The sequence below is a fragment of the Myripristis murdjan genome, chromosome 20, assembly GCF_902150065.1.
Source record: "Myripristis murdjan chromosome 20, fMyrMur1.1, whole genome shotgun sequence".
Classification (NCBI taxonomy): Eukaryota; Metazoa; Chordata; class Actinopteri; order Holocentriformes; family Holocentridae; genus Myripristis; species Myripristis murdjan.
Window position 1 is genome coordinate 26,921,184 of NC_043999.1, and position 24,681 is coordinate 26,945,864.

General features: G+C 40.0%; 1 protein-coding gene across 1 annotated transcript in view; it reads right to left on the reverse strand.

The window, feature by feature from the left end:
• reck (reversion-inducing-cysteine-rich protein with kazal motifs) overlaps positions 1 to 24,681 on the reverse strand; it is an 87,416-nt gene that overhangs the window by 14,401 nt on the left and 48,334 nt on the right. The window contains exons 9-19 of the mRNA XM_030079847.1: positions 24,228 to 24,492; positions 22,512 to 22,685; positions 14,868 to 15,080; positions 14,169 to 14,305; positions 12,611 to 12,754; positions 11,468 to 11,656; positions 6,921 to 7,043; positions 4,883 to 5,054; positions 1,767 to 1,956; positions 776 to 986; positions 72 to 145 (exon numbers count right to left, since the gene is read on the reverse strand). Coding sequence (XP_029935707.1) covers positions 72 to 145; positions 776 to 986; positions 1,767 to 1,956; positions 4,883 to 5,054; positions 6,921 to 7,043; positions 11,468 to 11,656; positions 12,611 to 12,754; positions 14,169 to 14,305; positions 14,868 to 15,080; positions 22,512 to 22,685; positions 24,228 to 24,492 — 1,892 coding nt within the window. The remainder of the gene's footprint in view (positions 1 to 71; positions 146 to 775; positions 987 to 1,766; positions 1,957 to 4,882; positions 5,055 to 6,920; positions 7,044 to 11,467; positions 11,657 to 12,610; positions 12,755 to 14,168; positions 14,306 to 14,867; positions 15,081 to 22,511; positions 22,686 to 24,227; positions 24,493 to 24,681) is intronic.

Sequence of the window (24,681 nt, forward strand, 5' to 3'; positions counted from 1 at the left end):
AGGTGGACTGTGACTAAGTCAACAATGTGGATGGAAATGAAAAGGAAGGTGAAATATGGTCTTAGGCATACCTTGGAAAAAATGTTCATCTGCTCTTTGTTCCAGAGGATCTGCAGCATGCTGGCACACAGAGGACAACAGGCCCCTGGAAACAGAGGTCAGCTCATCATACTGCAGCCACTGAAAAATACTGCTGGATTCACATGATATGGCATAAACTGTCAGAGCAAGGTCACGGTTAAAACAAATGACTTGGAATCTACTAAGAAAAAGACAAAGGAAAATGAACAGAAAATATCTGAAAAAAAAAAAATTAGCAAAACATTCCTGGAAAATTAGCCAAAAGGAAAGACGATTATAGTGACAAGATAAAAATGTATAATAATTAGAAATATATAGCTAAGTTAAACTGCAAGGGAATTGCCACATATAAAATGAAAAAAAAAAAAAAATGCATTAAGAAAATAAATAAATAAAACACCCCCCCACACACCATTAAATTAAATTACATTAAATTAAATTAAATTAAATTAAATTAAATTAAAAAATAATAAAATGATAAAATTAAAAATGATAAAATTAGTTTTGTTATGAGGGTGAAATAAAACCTTTTGAAATATTAGCCAGCCAACAGGCTCTTGGGTTTCAAAGAGTTAACGGTATGTGGATCAGATTTTGCACCAACATGGCTACTGAAGCACAGTTCCATAGCGCCACCTGTTCCTACAACTGATGGAGGAAGTGGTGCGTCCAGGGGAGGTGTGGGTCCACTCACCGGGTGGGGTGACGGGGACGCACCCCGGGGTGGACAGAGGTGGACAGGGAATCAAACTGCATGCTGAGTCAGAGGCCAGGGCCGACACGGCTCCCACGGCGTGGCAGGGGCCCTCGTAGTCCATGGCCACCCGGTCTGAGAAGGCCTCACACACCGTGTTGTAGGTCTCACCGTTATGACCGCAAACCGGCTGTGGCCTCCTGCACACATCCTGAGGAGAGCACACACACACACACTGGCAATTTAGAGAAACACAAGCACTCACATTTTCTTAAATTTTTTTTTTTTTACAGTCATTTTCTTGTAATTTTTTCAATATACAATTAGAATAATTGTAGTATATAATTGTAATAAGTATAAATATTTAAAAACATTTTTTTGCAAATGTTCCTGTAATGTTTCACATTTTTCTAACCCTAACCCTAACCTAACCATTTTAAATGAATTATCTGATAGGTTTTTTGTTATTATCATTATGATTATTATCATCATCATCATCATCATCATCATTAGTAGTAGTATTAGTATGCTTTGTTAATATGTTTTATTTTTCTTCCTCTTCTTTTTCAATTTTATTGAGTTATATATTTCTGAGGTTATTTTCTGATCATTTTCCCATAGTTTGACTAGTTCTGTTGCTAATTTTCAGGTCATTTTTTTGTTAGTTTGCTCATCACCTTTTTTCCAGGTTTTTGAAAGAAATCAAATGAATTTGCTCAGGTTTCCAAGGGTTGATGTGACAATGATATGATCATGTTTGAAAATGCTGCATACACACCTACACCTTTTGTATCTCTACAATACAGAGGAAACAGTGCTGCTTCTCTGGCTGGGCTGTTCCATAAATCCCCATAAATCAAATATGGCTGCCATGTGAATGAAGTGAAAAATGTTACTATATGCAGTGCACTGTGTAGCCTTTTGTGTTTCTCAAAAGTACAAGTACTTTCCCCATAAATCCTGTGTGTGTGTCCTGTGCTGTGGATCCCACCTGGCACTGGCCCATGTACGCCAGAGTCTTCCCGCTCTGCTGCAGCTGGCAGAGGCTGGCATGGACCACGCCATCGGTGTCACAGGCCGGCTCTACGCTGTTCTTATCGCAGACCGCCGGCCGGCCCACACACTCGTACTGCAGGCAGTCGGACGAGTCACTCAGACACACCCGGCGCTTTGCAACACACCTGGAAACACACACACACACACAGTTGTTACGAGTACATCTTGATAAGACATAGTCCAATCAATTTCAAAGAAAAAAAAAAAAGAAAAAAACACAAAACACAAACACACAAAAACCTCTGCTCTGTTGCCATAGCAACGAGCCAGTCTCCGAGGCCAAGCACCAATCAGGTATTCAGGGGCCCTGGGTTGGCTGGCTAACTTTTACTGCCTTGTTTACCACCAGAACAAATGTTGTGGAGAAGCGAGTGTGTGTGTGTGTGTGCGTGTGGGCATGTTTGTGTGTATGCACATACCTCCATGCATGAGAGTGTGTGAGGTCTTTGAACAGACAGCCAAGAGAGAATTTATGAAATTTGTTGTGAGGTAAGGCTTCAGCATGTGGCGAGGATGAAGAGTGTGAAACTCCTGTGTGTGTGTGTGCATGTGAGATAAGCGGAATCAATGTCTTCCAGACTTCAGAGCTCTAACATCCGTACATTATGATGTGTGATTGTGCCCATGTCTGACAGCAAGCCATCTGATAGACACAGAGGCAGAGCAGGAGCTTCGTGCTATTCCTCTGGAGGTGTTGTGGGTCTAATTCAGCTGTATTGGGAGGGAGGGTGGGTTGGTTGGTTCAGCTCATCATCACCAGTGACAAATCTGCTTACATGTCTTTTGTGACTCTGTGTGACTGCTGGATACTGGCTGGAGGCTCCAAATGCTAACTGCCATTGAGGTGGCCTTCGCCCCAGCTAGCATTCTGACAAATGATAGCAAACTATCTCAGTACCAGTGGTAGCAAGATAGCACCACTATTGTCTTAATAACAGCTATAGTCCAGTAATTTTAGGCCAAAATTGGGGTCAACCTAGGACAAATTGCAAGAGAAGCAAACTCAACTGATTTTGTATCCTCAGTTTGTCCTGAGTGAGGGAAAAAAAGTCCCAAGAAATCCCATTGGTGGAAAGTTTTGAAAATCACCTATTTATGACCACATATTACCAAAAAACACTGTTTTTAACACACAGGGGAAAGGGGTTCAACATTTTACTTTCAGATATCACTATAAAAATTCACAAGTTGATTACACACACAAAGACAAGAAAAAAAGTCAATTACAAGTTCTTTGAATTATTCTGTTTACACATGCATATCACACATTATCTGATTTGATATGTGCTAATAAGGAATATGAGGAATAAATGCCAGAACAGATATTTAAACAGTGAATTAAAAGGTTATTATATATTTAGTCACCTTTTAATTTACTGTTATATAGTAACCTTTTAATTCAAGGTTACTATATATATAGTAACCTTTTAATTCACTGTTTAAATATCTGTTCTGGCATTTATTCCTTATATTCCTTATTAGCTCATATCAAATCAGATAATGTGTGATATGCATGTGTAAACAGAATAATTCAAAGAACTTGTAATTGACTTTTTTTCTTGTCTTTGTGTGTGTAATCATCTTGTGAATTTTTATAGTGATATCTGAAAGTAAAATTTTGATCCCTTTCCCCTGTGTGTTAAAAACAATGTTTTTTGGTAATATGTGGTCATAAATAGGTGATTTTCAAAACTTTCCACCAATGGGATTTCTTGGGACTTTTTTTCCCTCACTCAGGACAAACTGAGGATACAAAATCAGTTGAGTTTGCTTCTCTTGCAATTTGTCCTAGGTTTTTTCATAAAATGACTGGACTACTAAGGGGAAGTGAAATAATACCAGTTTTTTCAAAATAGGTGAACAATCCGTTTAGCTACCAGCCCAGAGTGACTAACAATCAGTACAACAGCAGATCAAGCTTCAAGAACATTAGAATTTTTTAGATTCAGGTGTTGAAATGCTGAACATGATATTTTTGTACTTTTATTCTTGTTAGGGCAAAAAAAAACCAAACATATTTTAGAGTATGGGTGAGGGGTCAGAGGTCATGGCGCGGGAGGTCACTAGTGATCCCTGGATGGAATGGAATAACAGATCCCATACTGATAAGGGCCTTGTGGCCAATTAGCACAACTACAACCACCTGAAAAAACAACCTGGCTGTCAATCACAGCTGCAGAAAAAGAGATGGCGAAGAAGGAAAAGCAGGAGAAGGAGAAAGAGAGAGAAGGGAAGTCGAGCAAATGTAGAGGTTTGGCTAGTTTTTTCAGGTGTTTGTGAAAAGCCATTTGAGACATTTGATCAAATATCATGTTCCCTCTCAGAAAATAAAGCACATAATTGCACCTCTGGGGGTACACTGGGGCAGGACCCGCTAAGGTGCAGCTTTTATACCCTTGACATTGGATTGTTATTTGTCCCCTTGTGGTTTGGAGCTTGCAGAGAGCAGTCTCATTCCTATATTATAACTACATTATTGACTGGCTCATTGTATGACCTTATTTTCATGTCCACAAATCACAGCCAACAAATTAAAATCTACCTTCAAATAATACGTTACCTAATTTATTTATTTAGGTATTTATTTATATATTTATTTAATCCTTTATTTATTTACGTATTAATTCATTGTATTTGGACTAACAAACACTGTCTCCTGATATTGTACCTTAACATTTAGAGGAAACAGTACATGCATACAGTATATGTACCTTTCACTGCTTGGGAACATCTATGTACCTTCTATTTTATTTTTATTTTATTTTTTATTTATTTTATTCTTGGATGTGGTAATATTGTGATACGGCATATGGTTTTCTGTTTCTCAAGGCTGCATTGCAGTGGGGAGGGTGGGGGGGTGGGGGGTGGGGGGGTTCTGAACTTACTGGACTTCTAGCTGTTCTATTATTTGCTTCTATCTGCTTGGTCATCATATCCACATTACAAATGAATGAATGTTTATTAAAAATCTCAGTGTGTAAGTACTGGCATTCAAAAATGCACTGAACCCATTCAAAACAGTATCACACAGACACAGACAGTTAAAGTGACCTCTGGTTTCTCTGGCATGGTTTAGTGGCGCAGGGGTCACTGAGGCGGCAATGGCCAAAGACAAACTGGTGGTCCTGGAAACCCATGCAGCGAGCCACACAGGCGCTGGGATAAGTCCGCCCATTAGCAGCACATACCGGGACAAACCTGTCCGGACAACCACAGGGAAGACCTGCAGGACGGAGACCGAGAGAGATTAGATGAAATGGCAGTACAGCGTCAGAAAGGATTGATCACATCAGATGTGATGGGGACTAAGTGTTGGTAGGCAGTGTGGCTAAAGCAAATTTAAGATTCTAAATGACCGGTTGTTTTTTATGAGGTCCACTTATGTCACAATAACTGGGGCAAATACTGATTGGCTTGTTTTCCTGGTGACATTTTTCCCCACAAAGAACCTTGTAAAATAAAGACTGTCCACCACTGAGAAGAAAACACTGCATCACTTTCCGTTGACTTTATATTGTGTGATGGCGTCTTCTTGCAACTGGCTTATTAACAATGTAGGAAAAAAATGCCTAATGTCTGATGTGTGGTGGGAATCACTAAAAACAAATCCAAGGATTCAGAATCAAGTTTTTATAAGATTGCACACAGCAAAACTGAGCCTTTAACAGGACAGACGTGGAGCCATGCAATAAGATGTGACATGCCAGGGGGGAGACTATTGCTTTAAGATAAATCATTTGCTTTAAGATAAATCATTTTTAATGTATTAAACTGTTGCTGTAGTTGAATGTGGATAAATTTGTATTGTATTTGCAAGTTAGCTTTCTTACACATTGCTTAAGGTTAGCTTGTGCCTTTACCGCTGAGCTAACTCTCCTCCAGTCATTAACTAATTAACATGATCATCTACACAGTGACTAAGGTGGCTCTGTTGTGAACATCAACATAGTTTACTCCTACCTGTTGCTGTTTGTTAACTGTAGAGAATTTTGAGAAATAGTGGACTTTAAACAGCCTGCGTGATTCCAACAATATTGAGCTCTTCTTCCTCTCGGGGCGTCAAAATGACTGTTAGAAATGCTCAAACTAGCTAGCTACAGGTATTTTGGCAGCTGTTTTACATTTGGTTCCATTGATCAGCACAGATTGTTTTCCCCTGCGGTGGGCGTGGCTTTTTGAAGATGGTGCATTGTGCACTGTCTCCATAGCAACAAGTATCATCGCCATCTTGCAACATCATTGAAATAACATCCCAGACTGCAACAACCATGACAAGACTAGGACCAGCTGGCTCTGCGCTGCTTCTCAGCTCTTTCATGTCCCTCAATGCTGATGCCACATGAAAGATTCAGATAAAGATATAGTGGGTCTTATCTGCATATTTAGCTTTGCTGTTTTATCATCTCTTTCTGCCTTTCTCCATTGTTGCTGTTGCCGTGACTTCGTTGCTTTGTGAATGCTAGCCTCACAAAGCAAGGACACACCCCTACAACAAACAGGCCAACAGCAAATGGTAATTTAGTAATGTGGTAAACACTGAAGAGCACAGAATTTTGCAGCCTTGTGAGTCAATTTCAGGTACATCCTCTCCCATTCATTTTCTCCAGGTAGCTCAGGGGTTCACAATGAAAGGAAATCATTCAGTGTCTGGCACACCTAAGGCTTATTCACACAGGCTCAGGCCACAGGTCTGTGCATTTTTTGGGTGTTACATTGCATGGCCTGTCTGTCTGCTGTCTGCCCATCTGTCCATTGTATGTCCCCTGAATGTGACCAACAGCTATGCGATTGGCCACCGCAGCATTATAGCAAAATTTGACTCTGGCCCATTTTCTTTCTGGATGCTGCTGTGTTTTTCGCTGAACCGCCTGCAACAAACACTGCCGCAGCCAAAACACACTACCCCCATTTAAAATGAATGAGATTCCTTTGGTTTTTGCTGCAATGCCTGATCCTGTGTGGATTCAGCTTTAATAAACAGTGGTGGACCTGTCAAGATGCCCAAACAGCACTCAGTCTCCCATCCTACTTAATTAATAGCAATATGACGAACAGATAGGCGCACACACACACACACACACACACAGACCGGTGAAGCGTTGGCGGTCCTCATCGGAGCTGTCTACACTGAGGCATTGTCTGGTAGAGCAGATGGTTTCTCCGGCAAAGCAGGAACAAGTGTGGCAGTCCACCCTGAAGGACGTCCCATGGCCTGGTGGAGGCACACAACAACACAGCAAAATGACATCCACTCCACTCCAAACCGAGATGCATGTTGTAAAGTTTGATTCAGTAATTAATTGTTACACAGAGGAAATTCATAAACAGTTTATCGGTCAGTCACAGTAAAGGGAAGCAGTTTTCTGAACTTATTAGACTGTGATTTGTGTCCACCTGCTTGATCATCATATTCACATTATTGATGTCTGTTGATCAAAAATTACTTGTGAAAGCACCAGTCATCGCTATGATATGGTCCCAATACTGATATCAAGGTGTTTGCTCAAGGATATTGTGATATTAGATTCTGTCCAGATTGCCAAGCCCCAGTTAATTAAATTGTGTTCACTTTATTAGGTTTGATAGTATACATGTGCATAGAAGTGATGTATTTTCATGGTGTACAGGTACAGTGATGGGCTTTGATAATGCACAGCTATAAAGGAGTGAAGTATTTTGATGTATGGCTGTATGGTCATACATGCAGTTTGATATGCATTGCCTTCCAGGTGCATGTGTACCTGAAAAAGGATCATAACAGCAGAATGAGTAGGATATTCCTTCAAAACAATATATAGATTCATACAAAAATAATCCCTCTCAGTCATCACTGATGAGCCACTGGAAGTGTGTGTTGGTGTGTGTATCTGCACAGACCCTGCACAATATCTGCACCATAGGAGGCTCCAAAAGTCACAGACACAGACCAAAAGGCAAAGCAGTGTTGGCCTGTTTTCTGTTGGACAGGTGGGTGCTGGCAGGCCAAGGTTCTTTTTACTAATGTTTTTTTTTTTTCCCCAGGAAAAAAAAACCTTGGGAAAAATCCTTGGAAACGAAAACTTGAACTCAAAAACTGGCTGCCAGCAGTTAGCTGAGACAGAAGGGAGGGGCCAACTCTGGATGTTGTGTTTATAAACTGCAACCGACAAATCTGACTCATTCTGTCTTTAACTAAATATGAAAAAATTACACAGGGTATCAGGACAATCATAATTTTGAATTCTTAAACTCCAGCCTGATATTTCAAGGGCATGGTGACAATGGATCAAGGAATGTAACATTAGATCTGAAATTGACACAGATACATATTGTTTTTGCACTGGTCAGAGGGTACATGGCTGAAAAAAAAAATATTTCAAAAGGGGTACCTTATTGAAAGAGCTTTGACAACCACTGTTATAGGATGTACACCATCACTGTCATTTGATGTTTATACAGTACATTTTTAACTATACTGTATTGTGTTGAACAGCTGTCATTGCTGATATATCACAAAATTTCATTATATCATTATATCATAAAAAATGCACAAGTTGATTTCTGTCGTGATGCTTTGCAAATGTTTTTAACTTTGATGACAAAAAAGCACATTGAGTTGAAGTGAAAATAATATAACTGGACACTGGAGACAGTTTTGTAAAATGGAAGGCTGTTCTCGCTCCATCAACCACATCTTAAACCAGCCACTCTAGACATCCCACAGCTGAATGGCCTTTAAAATTCATTTAAATTCAATTCATTTTAAATTAATTTTTAAATTTACAATTAAACAATGAACCATCAACCACAGCGAGAAATAGGCCAGAGCCATCATCCTCTGTGGTGGAAAATGCTATCAACAGGATTGCCCCTCGGTTGGTTCTGGGACAAAGAGCTGCTCACTCTTAGTATTCACAGAATGAGACCCAGCAGTGATATTTGGCATGACATCTGCCCACTGAAGTCAGCAACACTCCAGCTGTCTGACATACAAACCTGTACTGGATACATGTTGTGTGGGAGAGAATGTAATACTATAATCCATTTAAAACACCGGCAGTTTCATGTGGACTTGCTTATCAGCAGACATACATACCTTGCAGAACATGATTTAAGACCTTTTTGAGCTGTTAGGGTCCTTTAATATTCTATAACTTATATGATGATATGATATGATTAATATGAGATGCATTGATATGGTCCACCATGCAAACAAATATTCCTCATATTTCTCAAAACATATAAATATTCAACTAAGAGCAGAATATTTTCAATAAATATTTCATCACACTGCTTGCCATCACTTACCACGGTGTGTTTTTGTGAAAGAACATTGTGGGAATAACAAACCATAAAAAAACATGTGCTTCTCTGCACTTATGGTAAAAAGATGCACTGAATGAAAAAGTGAAGAAAAAAAAAGAATTCTATCTTTCTGCGAGGAAGAAAACACAAACTAAGTTTGCGCAAACTGTCAAAGTTGAGATGTTATTGAAGCAAGTGTTGCTTGTGGCATGTACGTGCAGAATTTAAGAGAGGCCCAGCAGGGTTCAGAAAAGGTATCAAGTAATATTTAATGATGTGCGTACTGTTGATAAGCAATACTGCATTAAATTACCAGATTCTTGAATGGAGCTTGGCTCCATACAAGACAGAACAGCGTGTATCTCGTACAAGCAAACATCTGTCTTCAATAAGAGCAGAATGGCTGCCCCCGCTTAGAAGTGCATGAAAGCAAAAATCTAAAAGAGCAATAAACTTCTCTGGGTTCAAACTGATGGAGATGCACAAGCCAGATTTGAGTTAAATGGCAAAAATGTGTGTATGTGTCTGTGTGTGTGTGTGTGTGTGTGTGTGTGTGTGTGTGTGTGTGTGCATATACCTCAACCGTACAGTACATGCTGTATAACTTCACCGCATGTTCATCCTACATTTCTCTATAAAAGGGATGACTAATTAATTGAATGGAACAGCTGAATGTTTTCTCTTTTTATGTTTTAATTATTTTCTTCTCATGGGCTGACAGACAGATGTCAGCATGATGACATAATGTCCTGCATACCATGTACTACTGTGAAGGAGCATTTAAATACTTTCCTGTCAGGCCAAGACATAAACAGATTACACACACACACACACACACACACACACACACACACACACACACACACACACACACACACACACACACACGTATATATAAAGGAGCTTTGGCATCTATGGTGGATTTGCTAGGTGCACATGTGACATATGACCACAAGGGGGCACACAGAGACACAGAGAGAGTGAGTGAGAGAAGACTGCATCCTTAGAAGAAGGATGAAGGCTCACCTTATGGAAAATGCCTTATTGTCCTGTTATTTAACACCTTCTCACAGAGAAAGAGGGGGGTGCTTTAATGATTTTCCTACACATGACAATTTTCTTTAACAACAGCAGCAGAAGTCATCAAAAATCCAATATCACCCAATCAGTGTAGTCCTGTACAGGTTTTCAGTTAGAGACCTTCTTCCAGGCATTCAGTGGCAGTGAATGCCTGTTCAAACATATCTAGAGTGATCAAGATGGCCCAAATGTAGAACACCTGTGTCAAAGAGTCTTGTGACACATCCATCAAAGGTACTGTGGTCCATCACATAGCTAATGCATGACAAAACAAGAGAGATAGTGGCTGCGGTCTACTAGTCCTTTCTGCTGAGGAAATGATGTGTAATTCCATGCAGCAGCTACATTTAAAGTGCCGCACCATTCGGCTGCACACATTTCAGAGGACTTTATTGAGTTTTGTCATGATTCTTAAGGCTTGAAATCATCAAAATCAGAATATGAACCATAACACAGAAGTCTGGCCAGATGGTGTCTGAAACTTGAGAATGATGATATGTACAGCTGTAGATTTTGACAATCAAATCAAGACCATCAAACACCAAGTATACTGACATGTTCTTTGACTGGGCTATCTTGAACATCCCACATATATTTGTATGTGGAGTGAAAATGCCTTGAAGAAGGTCTCCGACTGAAAGCTTGCAACAGGTAAAATGAGTGTGCGGATGCTCATTTCCCTTGTTATTACCACCTTAAAAAAGCAGGCGACACTACTTACATATCAGACTACATATTTCATGTCCAGGTTAACTGGTGTCATAATCTTTCAACTCAACTGAGACTATTTCTACAATGGTCTCTCTTTACTACAACACTATAAAAGAGGGTGATTCATTGGTCATTTTTATCATATTATATAAACTGACGTTACACTGAGAGCTAGGGTTAAATACAGAGCACGTCCTGTATCATCCAGGTCACAAATTAGCAGGTCACCCATTTACACCGCTGCTGATCAGAGCCAAAGCTGACAATTAATTCTTTTGGAACACAACACTAAAATTCAAGTTTATCCGAGCTCAAATCCAAGTGGTGGTGGGATTTTAGGTCAGTGTAAAGAAGTATACAAAGAAGATATTTGGACCCCATCTATACCTAGCATTTCATAAAACTTTCTTTCAAATGTGATTTCTCTACATTTGGCTACATTTATCATCAAAAATGTGCCTGAATTTTCATGAGAATACAATCTGACTACCATACGGTGCTGACAGAATAAGGAGTTTGCTCCTTCTACATTGAGATGGGAAATTAATTGGCTGGTCTTACTCTTCCTCTGTCCTCCTACAATGCAGGACTTGGTGGTGTCCACGCAGGGCATGTCCTCACAGTTCTCCAGACGTCCACTGGGACCACAGCTACAGACCTCATAACACCCAGCTGGACCGGTCCGAGTCGGGACCTGGATATGAGCGTCCTGCTGCACCAGAAACTCTGAGGCCTCACCCAGCTTACAGCCTGAACACACACACACACACACACACACAGACACACAGAGAAGGAATAAAGGTGCAAAATAAGAATGTGATATGATGATCATTAGGGTTTGACCTACAGGGGTTTTCAAAGGCAATATTGGATTAAAACTGACAATACAGTTTTTGTGGCAACGTTCAGCATCTTTAACTTTGAGCATTTTCATGCCAAGCATTCCAAAAAATTACAAGTATTCAGTGTTTGACCTTGAATTTCATGTTTTGTGAGGCAGGAAATACCTATATATTGAATAAAATGCATCACTATTCCACTTCTGATTAAAATACTTGGAGAGCTACTCTAATGCTGGTAATGTCAGGAAGAAAGCCATGTTGGCATGAAACAGCAAAACAGAGTCCTTCTACTAGAGATGGGAATTGGCAGGGATCCCCTGATACAAGATAATTCACAATACAAGGATGCCAATCCTAACCTCGTCGCCTGAAAATGACCTTCCCATGCAACTAAAGTGCATTTCTCAATTACATTTCAAAGGAAACATATTTTGTCAGACTACACTCATTTCTGACTTATTACAAATATAATAGTTTCCAATCAACATATCTTGTTCCAATACAACTAATTGTATTGGAACAAATAGTTGTGTGAGAATGTAATTTTTAGGAGACAGAGTTGGCCAATTCGATATGTATGGTGATTCTGTAATTTCTGTTCTTCAGTTCTACAATACTGCATGACTTTTCTTAAAATACTGCACTATGGAAAACAGCGGGATCATTTTTCCAAAGACAATTAGCAGGAGCAATGGAATTTCCTTTGAGTTTTAATACTTATTGCAGGCCATCTGTTGGGGTCTAAGCATTGACAACAGACATACTGTTGATACACAGTCAGTCTGGGGGGAGGCTATGCAAACCTTGTGACTGACTGTCATGCTATGATGCTGCATGGCTTTCTTTAGGGTGTCTGTCCTACCTGGCACACAGAAGTAGGGCTGGCAGTTGAGTTCGTCATGGCAACCCTTCCTGTTGACCTGACACACGTGGTTGCTAGGGCAGGGGTTGGGGTTACATGGATGGATCACCTCCTCGATGATGCTGTTACCTAAGGAACTGGGGACTGGAGAGAGACAGTGTGCGATTGTGGAGGGTTGAAAACTGGTAAGAGTCATAAATATTATGTCATATATGAGAGTATCTGTTGGTGAGACCGTGAACATGTATTCTGCTCCATCACTACATAAAGGGTTTATTTACATGGTGCCTAATAACCCAATTAATAAACAAAATAATGATCCAGTCAGAATAAAAATGACCACTTCAAACACACAAGACTTGAAATTTAATTTATCATAAAAGGGTTGCTATAAACCCTTGACAGCCCATTTATTAGTAGAATATTAAGCTAAAGGACTACTTTCTGTGGTGTTAATATAATTGCTAGTGAGGTTGAAAACACAGCTTCTACCTATTAGAACAATCCTATGAGTGATACAACTGCTTTGCTGCATGTAACCACACTCAGCAGAGCCCTTTACTTAACATTCATGTAACAGCCACATGGACTCTTCAATTTGAATGACTTCATACATTCTGAATGCAACATAGACACTGTTGTAATATGAATTTAGACGAGGTCCTGTTTTTATAAACAGCAGTTGCCCAGCAAAAAAACATCAAAGTCTCAATTTGTAATGGGAGGGTTTCATTAAAAAGTTCCATATATACATTTATGAGGGGAAAAAAATAGCATTTTGAAAGTAATTGGCTGAGGATCATAAACTTTGACAAAATATGTATGTGTGTGTGTGTGTCTGTGTGTGTGTGTGTATGTATGTACACATATATACATATTTAACAGTTTAAAAGATGTACAATTGAAGTTCAGAATCTGCATACTTTGCCCTCAAATCACCCATAATTGAAATGAACATATTTTAGAATCATTCATTATGGTATGGGGCACACTTGGTGAAACGCTGTTTCCCCTCAAATGGCTGAATTTTTGGCTGAAAATAATCCCTAGGATTTAAAACATTTATTCCTCATTTTTCATTGAACAAGTAGCATGAAGGTCTAGAAGCCAGAGCGGCCGTCCTTCACCTGGATGAACCAGGTTGAGGATGCTCTGCCCATCTGCCTTAATGAAATCTTCTCAAGAAAGACACTGGATCACTACCCTGACCCTGACTCTGACCTCTGACCTTCCTGTAGAGGGAAAACAAAAAGAGCATTTCCACAAGGGCATCAATAAATTATCACACTATTTCTGATATTACATCTTATTTTAAGACTTACGGAGGTTTTCATCGGAGAAAGTATGCAAAATTTTGAGGGTTTAAAGCATTTGTTCACAGTTATAATATAACTACTTAAGCAATACGGTCCTTTGTTCTGAGTTATGATGGGTCAAACCATTTTTTATTTGAATCTTATTTTACATCTAGATGTCTAAACACTGAAAGTTTGTTTATCACTTTGCTTATCTGTACTTTGTGTTGAGCATGTATGTTGCACTGCACATTGTTACTAACTGAGGTATTTGTGGAGGTGGATGCAGCGCTCAGGGTCATCAATGGGTGACAGCATGTCACAGATCCTCTCTGGTGTTTGTCCTTCATGGAAACGTTTCCTGTCCCCACACTGTGTCAGGATGTCCACACAATCTGACCTGACGGGGTGTGAGGGATTAAAATAAACACAAGGCAGTACAGAAGTTGTAACCCTGACAAACGATAGTAATGAGTTAAACAAATGTGGAGAAGGTCAAAGTCTCAAGTCAGGTCTGTAACTGACTCTGTGTGTCTGTAACAAAACAAGGTGTGAGTTCCATGTCCCACTGATGTGCTGACACTGAGATTGATAGCTGGCATGTGGAATTTGTGTACTTATTGGTTACAAAGATGCAAGTTTACACAGTCATGCAATATGAATCTTGATCTGATTCTTGACCTCTTGACCAATTAGGTGTTAATGCCATTAATTTTGCACACACTAAAAGGCTCTGGTAAATCATGGCCTTTTAAATTCACTTTATCTGACTTTTCATTCATTAATATTGAATGAAATGAAGATTACATTTAAGTCAAGTTGGGTTTGTGAAAATTTTTTCAATACAGACATTGTTTCTTTGTTCTTGAAAAGCTGACGCTTTTTTATAACAAAAATACATCTGAGGTAGCGTCATTTTGAAAGCAGGGTTCAGACATGGTGATGTAGGCTGGTACACATACTTGCAGATGACACTCCCCCTAGACTTGCTGTGGCAGGGTTTGATTTGCAGGGAGCAGGCTACTGCCTTCCATATCTCAGGCCGACACTTCCTGATGTCCAAGACCGGGATGTTCATGAACGGCATCTTGATCGTCCCGTTGGACCACAGTTTGATGTCGTTCATGGCCCCCTGGTCTGACTGGACGTTGCAGCTGCGAAACAGCTCTGTTGGCCTATAGAAAATCAGAGGGACATCTTTTTAGATGAACCCCTCCAATTCACTTGACATCCTTCAACATTGTGTAGTTAAAATTAAATTGCAAGAAAATTATCATACCACTACCACAAAATTACTCCAAAAAAAAAACAAAAAAACAAAAAAAAAAACAGAAATCAAGATTGAAAATTACTGTGAAACATACAAAAAAAGCAAAAGAAAAATACCATAAAATTACAGTAAAATTACAAGACATTATTTTTACACATTTTTTTTCACAAACATTTCTACAAATGTTTGTGAAAATAATAATTAATAATAATAAAATTACAGCACCACTATATTTATAATTATTATATTATATATTAATAATAAATTAGTTTATAAGAAAATTACCACAAATTACCAAAATTAACACAAAAAAAGTTTAAAATGACAAAACAAACAAACAAACAAACAAACAAACAAAAAAAATCACTCAAACATTAAAAACAAAAAGAAATAAAGGTGAAATGAAACCTTTCAAAATGCCAGACACCCACGTTGGGCTGATATTTGTGTAAATAATGTCTAAAAAAGTGTAAATGATGTGTAAATGCAATTATTTTCAATGGATGTTCAAAGAATATAAAAACTTCAAAAAACAACTTACTTTACGTTGTGATTTTGTTATTATTTTGTTTTGTATGTTATGATTGTAATATCATATCATAGAGGTTAATGGCCAGGTAAAGGTTATGCAGTGTCTCTGAACTCTAAAACATTTATCTAAGAGAATAGTTATGCTATGCAGCAAAAGACTGGTATAAGATTGTGTTTAACATCATATTTAAGAACATTAAGGGGCCTATTTTTGTGCTTGTGCAGATCAAGTGGTAATTAAGCACATCAAGTGGTAATTCCCTTGGGTGCAAATGGATTTCTTCCCACTTGCACCCGCTTGGTAATTTCATGGCTCTTCATGACATCAAGTGCACCAAAATGGGTGGAGGAACACACCAACGGTGAGTGTTAATACCAATCGGGTGGAGCAGCACAAATTTAGTATCCAAAAATATGCCGTCTCCTCAGAACACATCTTAGCACAGGCACAGGCATTCCGTGTTATTTTTGTGACTTCAGCTGGCGAAGACACACTCACCTGGAGCTCCAAAGTCACACAAAAACCTTTTATGTATGTTACGCTTGTCTATTTCACTTTGATTTCGATTTTTCAGCCACAAGCCATGTTTATGTGCACATGAAAAAAAATGATTTTAATGTGATTAAGGCAATAATGTGAAAAGGCACTACTGGGCAAGAATTAGGCTGATATTTACCAGTATCTGTCATCAACAACTACTTTTAGGATGCATGAGGTCATTTCCTTTAGCATGATTAAATCCTTAACATTTCTGTTTTTGAGTTTTATGGGTGTGGTACAGTTGCATGTATATATGGATTTGGCATTTGTCCACATATCATCCCAGTCATCATTACTTTTGAATACAGGGACCCTGAATTGCAAAATCCATATTTAGTATTTGAAAGCACTCTGAGCACTGATTCCCCATTTACTTCTGCCAAGGAGGTGAAACCTCCCGCACAGGGTTAGGTGATTGCCCCTTGTCCGTCATCTGTCTGTCAATCTGTCCTTAAACACTACTGGACAGATTTGCATGAAACCTAGTGGTAAAATTGGTCAGCAAGAAACAATCAACTTTTCAAGCCAATCAGCCTCAAAGGGGTGTGGCAATGGCTGGAGCTTTGCACATACAGGACCATAGTTTCCAAATGCATTCACATAATATCACAAAACCAGGCAAAGAAGTTGGTCATGAGTTGGCTGAAGCGAAAGGGGCCCGTCTTATGATGACAACATTGCTTGAATCGGGAGGGCCCCCTTTATCGATTGTTGCTGAAAGGGGGTGGGGTAATGTTGCCTAAATGCTGCCTGAAGGGGTTTCCAAATGCATACACATAACGTCACAAAAACTGATGGGGAAACTGACCAAGGGTCAGGGCAATACCCTAACCCACTGACTGGCCATAAAGGACATGTCCTATAACAACAGCATTGCTTCAAGGGGCCTACTTTCCAGCAGAGAGACAGTTTCACTCAGACATTTTCAAGTCATCAAAGCACAACAGTGCTGCTGCTTTTAGGAAAATTCCTGTGGAGGACTTTATAAAAGTGATGGAATATTGGTGTGACAAAGTTTGAAGACTCTGAAAGTTCATTTTCATATCGTAAAATACGACTGCTAGCTTTGGGAAGAGATTAGCAGAAACATACATACATTTTGTAGATATTACTGTCCACTAAACATGCAAGATCACTTACCAGTGATCTTGCAGTGGTCCTTTAAACTCAGAGTTCCCAAATCTAATTTACCAGCAAAAAGGTTAAGGTGATCTGTATTTCCTTGTAAGAAGCTAATTTCTTCATTTTGTCTGTCTGAACACAAGATGTGTGGATTTCCCTCTTCAAAGTGTATGAAAACTGTGTGTGAATGACCAAATGAATGAGCTTAAACAGGAGAGAAAACCCCAGAGAAGGGAACAATAGCTGGGGGCACTAAGCCCTCTAGAGAGAGGTGATGTGAGAATTGTTTTCCTCTAACTCTGTACCAGGAAGTGTCTTTGATGTCTGATTGGTGGGTTTGGTCTGAAGTGAGTCAGCTAATTGGAGGGTTTAGGGGGAGAAGGTTCCAGGCAGAGGTTTTGGGTGTGGCTCCACCGCTACATTCAGCCTCTGATGAGTGGGTGCTTTGTTTACAATCTCAAAATCTGTGTGCGCGTGTGTGTGTGTGTGTGTGCATGTGTGGTGAGTTTGTGTGACTGTAAATGTGTGTCTTTGCCTCATTCCTGGGTCCTGACCTGACTTCAACCCCTACAAGGCCAGCGGTCTCTGTGGTTTTCCTCTTATACCAAAAATAAACACTAGCAATCTGCTGACTCTTATTAACAGCAATTCAGTTCAGCTCTTTCATGAACTGTAACGTGGAGAATCATCACGACTGTCCACACATAAGCAGCTACAATCAGAGTTGTTAAAGTATCCAAGTGGGAATTATAGTCTCCCATCAAGTCTAGTTTTCCCCCTTAAGAGGAACAAAGGGCAAAAAATCTGTCACAACTTTGCAGCTTCTCCATGGTGCAGTATTAGAATCAACAAAAATGACACTTAGAAAAATTGTTTTATTTAGTCCCCCAAACATGGTCTGTGACTTGTAAAAAATCTAGGGAGCTTGTCACCCAGTGTTAAGCATTGTTTCCACAATTTGGGTGTAATCTTTGACTGTGAGCTCTGTTTTGACATACAAATCACTGCAGTCGTACTAAGCTTTCTCCAGCTTAGGAAAATTGCAAAAGTTAGAACTTTCCTATCTCAAGCAGACCTTGAAAAGTCATCCATGCATTCATGTCATAATGACTAGATTACTGTAATTTCCTGTATTCAGTGCTCAGCCAAGGCCATCTCCCATCTCCAGCTTTCTAAAAGACAAGATCAAGTTGGCACTCCTCCCTGCTTTGCTGCTACCTACACACCTGTCCCAACATTATGTTCTGCCTGACACTAACTTCTAAGTGGTTAAAGCTTGTGTAGGTAACTTTAGACTGGGCAGAATTTTGTCAAAACTTTGAGCTCAAACAACTCAACATCCACCTGAGATTCAGTGCTTTGTCAAAGTTGCTCCCACCCACATGCACGCTTGTGTGCACAAGACATGAACTGAAATCATGGCAATGAACAACAACTCATCTTGTGGTTGTTTGTTTCATCCCAAACAGTATTTAACAAATGAGAATACAGCCCAGGTGGAGTGCAGTGGTTAGTGCTGTTGCCTCACAGCAAGAAGATACTAACCATGTCTGTGTGGGTTTCCACCGGGAGCTGCAGTTTCCTCCCATGGGTGTAAGTCAGGTGAAGTGGGGATACTAAATTGCCCTTAGGCTTGAATGTGTCTGTCTGTGTGTCTGCCATGTGATGAACTAGCGACCTGTTCAGGGTGTTTCCCCACCCTCTGCCTGGTGAGCACTGGGATAGGCTCCAGCACCCTGCAACCCTAATTACAATAAGCAGCTTGGAAAATGAATGATTACAGCCTGGAAGACTGAAGCTTTTTCTCAGTGCATTTAGATTGGATCAGACACTTGGAACAGTAAGAGAACACTTTGAAGTTATGGAGATGCATAAAGATGACCAACACTCATAGACAGTTAACATGGCTACAGTACAAATTGCATTCCCCATTCGTACAGCTAGTTTGTGTTGAAAACACCTGTCAATATAAGTCATGAGACCCTCTCCTACTTATCTTTACCAAAAACTTGCAGCTCCTGCAGTTTGGATATTGCACTTGATAATATTGTGATTTCGATAATATTTCAATGAATTGTTCCAGCCTATAGCTAACCATAGTATGGTGTGACTGTCATAAATACAACACACACACACGCACATGCGCACACACACACACACACACACACACACATGCAAAAACACATATTAGCACTATGGTCCTCAGCCCTGCCAGACTACCTCCAGCCCAGTGTTTGTCTTCCATGCTGGTTCTTTGGCCAAGGGCCTTGCTCCTGGCTACATAGCCCAGCTTTTGAACCCCTCAGGGGAGAAGAGACCCACACAAGGGTCCCCTGGGCCTCATCAAAGGAAACTAGAGGAGCCTCAGACACAGTTTGTTTGCCTGAACTTCAAATCCCACAATGCCACAGCAGGAGCCCCTGTGCCCCTGTGGGATCTAAGGCCAAGATTTGACCAGTGTCTCCTTTGGGAAAAATAACAAAGTTCTTAGCATAAAATCGAAATGTACTCTGTGGGGGGGACTTGAATGAGCACTTCAATGGCAGTATGTTTGCCCCTTATACATGCAAAATCTGGTTCACGATGAGAAAGGGTTATTGTTAAGAGATTCAAACACTGCGTGAAACTCAGCCTTGAATGAAAATTTTACACAGCAGATAATGAACTTCCTCTTGAAGACAATTATCTATCTGGAAATTAAAAGTCAGAAAGTTCAGCACATTTATACAAGCACAAATTTTCTTTTGTGCTGCCATTTAAATGGTCTACAATCTGTAGTCAGAATGCCTTATTTCTGTGGGTAACCTAACAGAATACAGTTGAAATTTTTATGTTAAGAATATGTAACATTGTTACATATTCTTAGTATTCAGCTAGGGTTGGGTAGTGGTTCAAAGTTCTCACTGCAGGCATTTGTGCCAGAATCTGCGGGATTTCAACCAACTGTCAGGGATTAAAAACATTCAGACTAATGTCTATCATCCTTAGATTGATGGCTGGATTCAAAACTTTAATAAGAACCTGATGGCAATAATTCTCAAGTTTGTTAACAAGTGTAGCCAAAATCGGGGTCAATAGCTGGATCCTCTGTTATTTGCTTGTGTGGAGGATTCTCTAGGCCTCTGCTGGATTTACCCGTTTGAGTTGCTGTTTGGCTGAAGAGTCATCTTGGAAGTGATTAAGGAATGCTGGAACGAAGGTCATAAGAACAAAATTCACTACATCTTAGAACCGCAAACAAAACTCCATTTGCTGGGTCCGCTAGCACATGAGAATATCAGCAAGGACCATTTGTGGGAAGTTGGAGATGGTGTGAACTGACAAAAGCGATGGACAACAAATTTACCACCTCGACCTATAGAAAGTCCATAATGAGGTGGTGACAACTGAGAGAGATTAACTAAAATTTGAAGTACCAAAGTCTTCCAGACCCATTCCTACGTGATGACCATGTCTTACTAGGCCAGAGAGTAAGTTATGATTAGCACATTGCATACGAATAACTCGCCCACATTTTTGAATTACGAGGCAGTCCCTGAGGTCTAGAATTACTCTCATTCCTGGGGGAATCTGTGTGAGATGCCTCATTGGCAGATTGTCAAATTCACTGATGAAACCTTCACAGTGAGCTTTGAGAAGTTAACAAACACAGCAGCAGCCATCAAGAGTTGTGCTGTCACTGACATCAAGCTCCATTTGGTGATTTCTGCTGTTCTCTAGAAATGTTACAGCATTGATAGATTAAAAGACAAACAATTAGCTAGAATAAAGGTTGCTGTTGTTAGAACGATATTTGATGATACAATCAGTTAACCTACTATGACTGGTTTAATACTGCTTAACACTTAAGTTACTGATTTTTTGCTACCTGCCTCATCCGCAAGGACAAAGTTGCCATTGTTGAGAAATACAAACTTAAATGGCATTTCTCTAGCTAGACATGCAGAGCAGTCTGCTCGATATGAGGGAGGGAGAGATGAGTTGCTCGACTTTGGAGAGACGTGTCTACGCAGCAAACACTCTTTCAGTGAGCAAAAAGAGAATGTGATGCAGCAGTTGAAGCCAGCTGATAGCAAATTTCAGCCATCGCCCAACAAACAAGGCCCTAATGGAACATTATATGGTAATCACTGTACCATTATATGGCTTCAGCCTATTCCCTTTTTTTGGTCATTGATGTGGGAAATTTTTTGTGTGTAATGAATCAGTGTGTACAGGTATGATAATATTTTGTTGTAAATTCACAAAAAGTGTATTGTTCTTTATAATGACTGAAAATAAACTATTCATTCATTCATGCATAATCAGCGGTGATGAGTATGTCTCAGTGCAGTTTCCAGATATTTGCAGAATCCTTCTCCCTTGATATGGACAGTGCTCCAAATATACTACAAATGGAGCTTATAGACCTGCAGAGTAGCACTGACCTCAAAGCCAGTTGAGAGAGGCACAAGGAAAAACTGAAATGATTGGATGGTTTCTGACAAAGCTACCCCACAATAATCATGGAGTGAAAATCTGACATCATGGCAGTCTTGTTTGGAAGCACATATCTTTGTCCACAAAGAATTTTACGAAGTGAAACTACAGATCCAAACCACCATCTGACCTCACCCCACTTTTGCTCATGAATATGGAACTTGTCATACATACTCCCAGGGCTTTTATTTGACAGCTCCTAAGGTCAGATCAAGGGGCCTTACCCCCAAAAAACAGACTTTCTGCAGACCACTCACCAGGTGGTCCCATGCATTTATTTGCGTTTATGTTTCCATCCAAATTTTACCCATATTTTAAGTGTATTTTTTGAAAATTCAGCAGAGGAAATGTGAATTAATGCACATTTCCAAGTATGAAATGCAAATTATTTTTAAAAGTGGACAACTGCAGGCTATTATGTATTCAAAGTTGGGCAACCAAACAGTTTAAAAGATGGAGAGATTTCACGAACTCCAAGCTCTGGAAAGAGTGGTAACCCTTTTATTTCTGTGACCCTAAAACCTGGAAGTACAACCAAAGTCTTAACAGAACAAAATAAACAGTCACAACTTAAGTCATGAAAAATAAAAATTTAGTTGACTTTTTCATGGAAAAAAGTCCATATTGGTTTAACCCATGCATAGTAGTAGCCAGGAGTCTGACCTGTTGTTGAAGTTGGTGCAGTAGCTGAGGTCCTTGCAGCCAAGCTGGCAGGGCTCTCTGACGTCGGCCAGGCAGGTGATGAGCTCCGTCTCCACCGGGTTGTATTCGCAGAGCTGGTCAAACTCCTGCCACGTCTGAATGCCCCAGTTAGTGCTGATCTCCTGACACATGTCCCTGGCAGGGCAGAGGAAGAGGCTATACTTGGACAAGAAATGCTCAACACCATACATCTGTACTGAACTTGTGCTGTGTGTGAGAACACATTACATCCCTGCACTAACTAAAGATAACTTTAAAGGGCCGAATCAATGATTTTGCATGTTTACTGTAATATCTACAAAATGTATAAACAGACCTTTTATCCAGCCATTGGTTTCCATTCATTCCACTACAATATGAAAATGAACTTTCAGAGACTACAAACTCTCTTCACAACAGTTTTCCATTGCCATCATATAGTTGCCCACATTAGTTTTTCTAAAAGCAGCAGCACTGTTTTGTTTTGATGACTTCAAACTGGGCCGAGTGAAACTGTTGCTTTCCACAGCCAATTATCAGTTCTGTGGGTTTAAGAACGGCCACAACTTTGTTAGCCACAGAAACAGGACATTATAAGGTGGTGTTTAAACCAAACATTTAAATTTGAAAAGTGGGGGATTTTGATTGTATGTTGTGAAATCTTTAGTTCCCTCCACATGATTTGCAAAATGGTTTGCTGCCATGTCAAATGTGGGTAAATTGTAGTAAATGGCTCAAACATTCAAATCACTGGTTTGGCCATGGTTACGCCTGTTTCATGTGACCTGAGTGATCAGAATTTCCATATCAGAATAGAAGTGTGGTGCATCTACACCCGATGGTTAAATGTGACTTCTTTGGCTGGATATGTGTTCAGATTTCATGTTCCCGCAAAGTGTTGGAATAACAGTAATATGGTCAGAAGTAAAAAATAAACGAATGAATAAAAATAGTGCTGGGTATGCAGGAGATTAAGCTCAGAATGATTCAAAATGGTGTATAGTATAATTAATTCAAAACCATATGACTGAACTTGGCCTGTTATCAAAACAAAAAAGGCTGCACAGTTTTTTTAATGTAACAACAAACAGACCTTTCACACCAAGACAATAAGCGAACACATTATTACTTTAGCTCACCAGTCTATATAAAAAGCTTATGATATACTGTAATTTATATACTATAACTCCGTCATAAACCATTGCTAGGCTTCAGTTTTGTAATAAAACAAATGGGCAACAAGGTGTTTCAATCTGCACACTCAGTGCTATTTTTAGATGATTCTTCTCCCTGTGTTATTGTCATTTAAATAAGGTGCGGGGACATGTAATCCAAACACATATCCAGCCAAAGAACTTGCATTTAACCATCAGGTGTTTCACCGCTCTGTTCCAATTTGCAAATTCTGATCACTGGTTACACATGAAACGTGCTGAGGATTCTGCTGCTTATCTGCAAAGCTACAACACAGCTCCAATACATTTCTCATTTTGATTGTGTCATTTGCTTGAATAGCCTGTCCTTAACACTCCTCAAAACTCCTTGTTTAAAAGCAGGGTTAAAAATATGTGTGTATGTCTGTGTGTGTGCATGTGTGCAGGCATGCGTGCGTGTGTGTGTGTGTGTGTGTGTGTGTGTGTGTGTGTGTGTGTATGAGTGCGTGTGTGTGTTAGCAGGTGGCAGGCGGCTGGGTGGTACCTGCAGAGTGAGGTGTTGGCCTTGGAGCAGCAGTGCAGTTTAGCACAGTCCATCTTGGCAGGGGGGGAAGCCTCCACGTCAGTCTTGGCAGGAGGGTGGGCGCTGCCCAGAAAGCACTGCCACAGAGGGTCCTGAGGGAGGGGCTGGGAGCCACACTCCTCGATCAAACCCTCCATAATCTCATGCTCTGTAGTCATGGTACGCAGGATCCGCCGACAGGCCACCTGACAGTGGGTATCCTCTGCCCGGTCACAGCAGTACAAACCTGAGAAGGAGGAAGGGACTGATCAGCGTCCTCTAGATATTTCACAGGACTATGTTTCATTCATGTGTTCAAACCCATTTGAATCCATCAACTTTCCAAGATAAAGGTTTTCTGTAGACTTTGATTGCTCCTGATCAACTTTTACTGGCTTCCGGTGGGTGTGTGTGGAGGCTCTGCTTCAACTTTCTG